The sequence below is a fragment of the Oncorhynchus nerka genome, linkage group LG20 (genome assembly GCF_034236695.1).
Source record: "Oncorhynchus nerka isolate Pitt River linkage group LG20, Oner_Uvic_2.0, whole genome shotgun sequence".
NCBI lineage: Eukaryota > Metazoa > Chordata > Actinopteri > Salmoniformes > Salmonidae > Oncorhynchus > Oncorhynchus nerka.
This window is the reverse complement of record NC_088415.1, coordinates 40,036,280-40,044,143: the sequence shown is the minus strand read 5'-3', so window position 1 is coordinate 40,044,143 and position 7,864 is coordinate 40,036,280. Positions and strand designations below refer to the sequence as shown.

Genomic DNA, 7,864 nt, shown 5'->3' with positions numbered 1-7,864 from the left:
ACAGCACTTTGACATCGGCTGATGTAAAACGGGCTTTATAAATACATTTGATTGATTGATATCTATCCATCATTTCAGGTCAAGTCAGCCCCTTAATGTGATATTAATAACACTGAAGGTCTCACTTGAACTATTATTATATTAGAGAATTGACCTACAATTCTAGATAAAATACACACAAATTGTTTGACCTAATAGAAAGGGCTACTCTTCAGATGCTGCAACCTGGTCTCAGAGCATTAAGTAACCATCTATTTTATGTAACCATACCAAACGTAACATATCATATTCATTTGAGTGTCATGGATTTACACTTTTACATGTAGTCTGAGACCAGGCTGGATTAATGGCCACACTGGGATTGGAGAGACATGTCAATGAGGTAATCTAACTCCTCTTGTAATTATCTCCTACTTATAATCCAGATTCTAACCCCCCCTAGCGATTAAAACAATAGAGGTTATAAGGTTATCTATAATTGAACCCTAATTGATTGTTGATTGTTTTCTGTGAGGATCACTGTGCAAAGTTTCACAAGGCTTCACTTGACGCAATGGCCATACCTGTGTAGTAACAATGTAATTCCTCATCCACAACATTGTATTAACATGTTGTTACAAAGAACTTTGGTAAATTGCATTGTTGCAATCATCACCACAATCTGACAACAACAATGGTGACCCAACCAACCTATGTCAATGGTCAAGTAGGATTAGCTCAGGCCGGGCTGCAGGCACATCAATACCTTATAAAACTGTCCCTATTCTAGTATGAGCGAGGTGTTTTAATTACAAGAGGACAATTGGCCTGAGGAGAGCATTGTGCGATTGCGTAAATCATAGTAGTAAACATCGCAAAACAATTCAACTGAATTGAACCTCCAGTGATTTTATTTTGAGCTGCTGTGTTATATGATGATGCCACAGTGCAGTATGACGATTGTGTAACATGCTTAAAGCCACAATATGTACATTTTCCTAGGCATTGAAAAAAATAATTTGTTCTAAACTGAATTGCCTAGTTAAAAAAAAAATGTGTCATGCTGAAACAGGAAAGGGCCTTCCCCCAACTTTTGCCACAATGTTGGAAGCACAGAATTGTCTAGAACGTCATTGTAGCGTTAAGATTTCCCTTCACTGGAACTAAGGGGCTTAGCCTGAACCATGAAAAACAGCCCCAGACCATTATTCCTCCTCCACCAAACAGCATTCTCCTGGTATCCACCAAACCCAGATTCGTTCATTGGACTGCCAGATGGTGAAGTGCGATTCATCACTCCAGAGAACGTGTTTCCACTGCTCCAGAGTCCAAAGGCGGCGAGCTTGACACCACTCCAGCCTACTCTTGGCATTGCGCAATGGGATCTTAGGCTTGTGTGTGCTTGCTCTGCCATGGAAACCCATTTCATGGTCCTGACGAACAGTTTGTGTGCTACCGTTGCCTTTTTGGAACTCGGTAGTGAGTGTTGCAACCGAGGAAAGACGATTTTTACATGCTTCAGTGGCTGAGCCGTTGTTGCTCCTAGACGTTTCCACTTCACATTAACAGTACTTCCAGTTGACCAGGGCAGCTCTAGCAGGGCAGAAATTTGAGGTCTTCAGTATGGCCATTCTACTGCCAATCTTTGTCTATGGAGATTTCATGGACGAGAGTTTAACGTTATGCACCTGTCAGCAACGGGTCTGGATGAAATAGCCAAATCCAATCATTTGAAGGGGTGTCCACTTACTTCTGTATATAGATAGTGTATTCCATATCCGCCTCCATTGTTGCCACCCCTATTACCAGTCTGTTCAACCTCTCGTACCGAGACTCCTAAAGATTGGAAAGCTGCCGCGGTCATCCCCCTCTTCAATGGGGTGACACTAGACCCAAACTGTTACAGACTTATATCCATCCTGTCCTTCCTTTCTAAAGTCTTCAATAGCCAAGTTAAGAAACAGATCACTGACCATTTCAAATCCCACCGTACCTTCTCCACTGTGCAATCCGGTTTCCGAGCTGGTCACGGGTGCACCTCAGCCACGCTCAAGGTACTAAACGATATCATAACCACCATTAATTAAAGACAGACGGCTACACAGTACTTCATCGACCTGGCCAAGTCTTTCGACTCCGCCAATCACCGTATTCTCATTGGCAGACTCAACAGCCTCTACGCAGACAACACCATTCTGTATACATCTGGCCCTTCTTTGGCCACTGTGTTAACAAACTTCCAAATGAGCTTCAATGCCATACTTTTATTTTACCTTTATTTAACTAGGCAAGTCAGTTAAGAACAAATTATTATTTTCAATGATGGCCTAGGAACAGTGGGTTGAGGGGCAGAACGACAGATTAGTACTTTGTCAGCTCGGGGGTTTGAATTTGCAACCTTCCGGTTACTAGTCCAACGCTCTAACCACTAGGCTACCCTGCCGCAACACTCCTTCCGTGGCCTCCAACTGCTCTTAAACGCTAGTAAAACTAAATACATGCTCTTCAACCGATCGCTGCCCACCCGACTAGCATCACTACTCTGGACGGTTCTGACTTAGAATATGTGGACAACTACAAATACCTAGGTGCCTGGCTAGACTGTAAACTCTCCTTCCAGACTCATATTAAACATCTCCAATCAAAAATTAAATCTAGAATCGGCTTCCTATTTCGCAACAAGGCCTCTTTCACTCACGCTGCCAAACATTCCCTCGTAAATCTGACTATCCTACCGGTCCTCGACTTCGGTGATGTCATTACCAAAATAGCTTCCAAAACTCTACTCAGAAACTGGATGCAGTCTATCACAGTGCCATCCGTTGTCACCAAAGCCCCATATACTAGCCACCACTGCAACCTGTATGCTCTGGTCGCCAGACCCTCTGGCTCCTGGTCATCTATAAAATTATCTGCTAGGTAAAGCTCCGCCTTATCTCTGCTCACTGGTCACCATAACAACACCCACCCGTTTCACGCGCTCCAGCAGGTATATCTTACTGGTCATCCCCAAAGCCAACACCTCTTTTGGCTGCCTTTCCTTCCAGTTCTCTGCTGCCAATGGCTGGAACGAATTGCAATAATCGCTGAAGTTGGAGACTATATCTCCCTCACTAACTTTAAACATCAGCTATCTGTGCAGTTTACCAATCACTGCAGCTGTCCATAGCCTATCTGTACATAGCCCATCCAACTATCTACCTCATCTCCATATTGTTTTATTTACTTTTGTGCTCTTTTGCACACCAGTATTTCTACTTGCACATCATCATCTGCACATCTATCACTCCAGTGTTAATTTTGCTAAATTGTAATTACTTTGCTACTATTGGCCTATTTATTGCCTTACCTCCTTACGCCATTTGCACACACTGTATATAGACTTTTCTATTGTTATTGACTGTACATTTGTTTATTCCATGTGTAACTCTGTTGTTGTTTGTGTCACACTGCTTTGCTTTATCTTGGCCAGGTCGCAGTTGTAAATGAGAACTTGTTCTCAACTGGACTACCTGGTTAAATAAAGTTGAAATAAATCAAATTTTAAAAAAATCCCCACCTGCCCTCGCAACCCTTAAAGCACTATAATATATTTCAACTAAAAGTATTACATTTTTTACATTTGAATTTTTTTATTAATAAATTCCTAAAGACTTGAATACATTTTTTCGTATTCTAAATGTTACATAAGGCTTTTCTAATGTTAATCACTGGCATGGAGGCCAATCAAAGTAGATCAGATTTGCATTAGGTTACAAGCTGCATATTAAACACCATCAAAGGAAACTTAAATTATAGCCTAACAGTATGCTAATATAGATAATAATAGGCCATAGCCTATATAGACTAGTACAGTGATCACAACTTTTATTAGTCGAGATCACTTTAGGAGTCAAAATGCAAGCAGAGTGCAATTTTCTGCTGAGGAGACCCACATGGCGAAATCACTGATATCAAATTGGCAAATGCTCCAACATCAAGGTCTCCTGAAAAAAAAAAAATTAAACAGTGCGCTTTGTTTGGCCATTTGACTTGTTTTGGCTAGCGAGTTTTAGCTAAAGGTGAATAGCCTACACAGCGATAGATACTGTTCACTGCGAAGTGACACACATGCCAGAACCCGCCTATTATTATTATTATTTTAAGCAATGTATTTATTTTTCCTGGTAAATAATAATTCATATTCATTACAGAGGCCTAATAGATTTTATTACAGCACTATATTTTATGTAAGATGTCCTTGACTGTCATAGAAGGCATCTGCAAAATAAAATGTATTATTGTCAATTTATGTCCCACCCCCCTCCCTATGGGTGTATGAATGTTTATGCCAGTGCTTGACTTGGACTGAAAAGCTGTAGGTGCCGGTACCGTTTATATTTAGGTTCAGGAACTCAATATTCTATGAGGTGCAGGAACTCGAGCAGAAGAAAAATGTAGGTGCCGCTACTCAGTTCTGGCGAGCTCCTACTCAAGTCAAGTACTGTGCTTAGGTAAAAAGAGAAATAATGTCCCATTTGTAACACTGACAAATAGAGCAATAACATTTAAACAAAAAATAATAATCTCAATCTGATTGGGTGGACCTGGCTCCCCATTGGGTGGGCCTGTGCCCACCAGGGCCCAAGCCCCTGGTGCCAACCCTCATGCGATGGATATGGTGACAGCAGCTATAAGCTTAATAACAGAGGCTTGCTAATAGCACATCTCAACTTAGATGTAATGACAGTGAGCTGCATAGAAATGCTGGCCCCATATCTGTCCTGATGAACAGGATCAAAGTCAATCGATATGGATGATCTCCCCCTGCAACTATTGCACAACTACAGCCTAGTAGCAGAATGGTGCATTGGACATCACATAAGTGCTTCAGCAAGGAAATTGCAAACACATCACTGTGTATTTTATTACTTTCAGAATTATATTCAGGTTATTTCCAAGAGGCTAGATATATAGTTGTTTTGCATTGCTAGCAGGCATCACTGAGCAAGTTCAATTTGCAGTGAAACAAGACTACTTCTTTATTCTGAGTATTTATTTAGTCAATCCTGTGCAGAATAAAATAGATTACAATTAAACACTTGCTGAACCTATTGCAGTTCACGGGCAATTTGTGAAGTCACGTGAATCATGTGTCTATTAACTCTGTTAAACATGGGCTGTATCACAGTGGAAACCAATACTATTTTTAGGGCAGATGTGTCGGTTTTGACTAGCAGAAGCAACTTTTCGTAACAGGTTAGGAGAATGAGGTTAAGGTTAGGAAGAGGGTTAGTTAAAATTGTCCCGGTCACAACTAAAATATCTTACTACAATCAGGTCTGCCATGACCAAAGTCTTGGTTTCCACTAATGCAATGCAGCCAAACAGGGTAGGTATGCTCTCTAGTGGTAACCATTAGGAACAGCATCAAAACAACATGGGACAAGACTTACACCAAAAAAAATCCAATACGTATATATGAGGATGTCCTTAAAAGTCATAAAATTAGATGACAGTGCAGGGTCTTTATTTTATATTCTGCAAAGTACTGTCCCGGCAGCACAACGGAGGCATTCAATACTGGAGGATACATAAGGCTGGGTCTGACTAACAACATTTACCCTTGGCTATACTATTATACTTAGAGATTAGCAAATGATAAATATAGTGTCAGAAAGTAGCCTGTCACTTCAGAATGTATTTCACCCATACACTAAAAGCTGCATTTAGACAGGCCGCCCAATTTTGATCTTATTCTTCACCAATTGGTCTTTCGACCAATCAGATCTGCTGTGAGTGGTCAAAATAACAATTCAAATTGGGCTGCCTGTGTATTGCAGCCTTAGCAGCCTTACACATCCAATTAGTGACCTCCATCAAACAACGATTCCTAGAGGAGTGCACTGGTTAACCCCTGAGACTAAACATTAACTATAAATGTAACATGCAAAACAATCCACAACATGAGTCACTGAAAGTGCAAAAAAAAAAAAAAAAAAGGATTAACTTTAATTTGAAATACTAGTAAATAATCTAATATTTAACATCTTTAATAATATTGAATTGTTATGGACCACGCAATTCTCAAACAACAAATTGTTGTAATATATCTAATTATGTCAATTTATACAGTATACAAAAGTAGAATTGGGACATTACCGTGGTGCTTAGCAGAACTCACTCATCCAGGGTTACACAACAACAACAACAAAAAGGCATTTTACACAACACTGTCCAACCCACAGAATATATTAACCCTGTGTTAAGAACCTGTGACCGTTCAACTCCTTGGCTTTGTACTGCAGTCAGCAGTTAGTCAGGTTGGTGCGAGTTCAGCTGGCTGTGGGGGTCTCTTTATTCTGGGGCTGCTGCTGGGGCAGGACTGCCTTCACTGGAGATGTATGACCAGTGGGAACAGGCCAGGAAGGCCTGGATGCATCCAGATTGTAAGCCACATATTTCTAGACCAGTTTCTGTGTTATACATCTGGAGTCGGACAGTACACTGCGGCTCAACACAGAGCACAACACTTCTGAAGAAATACCTTCACCAATACATCTTTGGCTTTGCAAATGTAAGATCATGCGTGTGCGTCTGTAAGCAGCAATATTCTCTTTAAATACATTTAAGTGTGTATGTATACCTGTACATATGTAGGCATGTACTGCCAAAATAAAGGAAACACCATCATAAGTGTCTTAATATGGCGTTGGGCCACCACGAGCCAGAACAATTTCAATGCGCCTTGGCATAGATTCTACAAGTGTCTGGAACTATTATACGAGAAACTACTATACGAGAAATTCCATCATTTAGTGTTTTGTTGATGGAAAACAGTCTCAGGCACCGCTCCAGAAGTGTTCAATTGGGTTGAGATCTGGTGACAGACACACACTTTAAACCCCCTAGGCTCCTTTGAGACTCCTCTATCAAAGTCACGGAGATCTCTTCTAGCCATGGTAGCCAAAATAATGGGCAACTGGGCATTTTTATGCATGACACTAAGCATGATGGGATGTTAATTGCTTAATTAACTAAAGAACCACGCACCTGCTTTCAATATACTTTGCATCCCTCATTTACTCAAGTGTTTCCTTCATTTTAGCAGATATATATATATGTATGTAGGTGTGTCACCCTCACGCCCAGTGCACCTGTGCCCCTGCTGAGGCTGTGGAGTGTCTCTTGGCCTCTAGCAGCGAGGTGGCCTGCTGCTTGTCACTCTCGATCTCCTTGAGTCGCTTCTCGTCCAGGAAGGACACCAGAGAGTTCCTCATGTCAACCACCTCCAGCATCTCCTGTAGCACACGGTCCTCTTCTGCCTGCTGCTCCGCCGTCTTCTCAGAGTCTGGGGTGGACACGATAAAAGAGGATTTTACGGACACACGTCAAACTTTGCACAGGAGCTGAACAAAAAGCCTATCCGCTCCCTCTTTTGCTCTTCCCAATAAGTGAGCTTTCAACAACGCTATCAGTGAGACAAATGCAACGATCCAGTCTTTTTGTAGAGAAACATACCATCCAGCTCCATGTATTGTCTGAGCTCCATCTCCAGCATGCTCTGTTTGTCCTCCAACTCCAGCTGTCGAGACCTGAGGAAACAGAAAACAGTTGAATAGAAGTGCCACCCCCCCCACAGCTCACACTCAGCTAATGAGTCAACATGGCAAAACAAGGGTGCAGCTATGTTGAACACAATAACAACTCTGTCAGGAGCGTGCAGTCTGCTTCTCTGTCCCCCACTGGCTACTTCAGCTAGGGACTCACACCACACTCTGTATAATGTATGGAAAAGTTGTATACTCACGCCACCATGAGGTCTGACTCCTCAGAGACCAAGGCGTTCTTCTGGTGGACCAGATGGATCCACTGGTCGATCATCTCAGGGGAACCGCCACTGCCT

The 7,864-nt window shown here is 41.8% G+C and overlaps 1 protein-coding gene across 5 annotated transcripts in view; it reads right to left on the bottom strand.

Moving 5' to 3' along the window:
• Nucleotides 1-4,856: 4,856 nt before the first annotated feature.
• Nucleotides 4,857-7,864, bottom strand: part of LOC115102495 (F-actin-monooxygenase mical1-like) — a 23,434-nt gene continuing 20,426 nt past the window's right edge. For all 5 annotated transcript variants that reach the window (XM_029622506.2, XM_065005491.1, XM_065005492.1 and 2 more), the window contains exons 23-25: nt 7,769-7,862; nt 7,480-7,553; nt 4,857-7,309 (exon numbers count right to left, since the gene is read on the bottom strand). In XM_029622506.2, the coding sequence (XP_029478366.2) occupies nt 7,101-7,309; nt 7,480-7,553; nt 7,769-7,862 (377 nt within the window). In that variant the 3' untranslated portion in view covers nt 4,857-7,100. The remainder of the gene's footprint in view (nt 7,310-7,479; nt 7,554-7,768; nt 7,863-7,864) is intronic.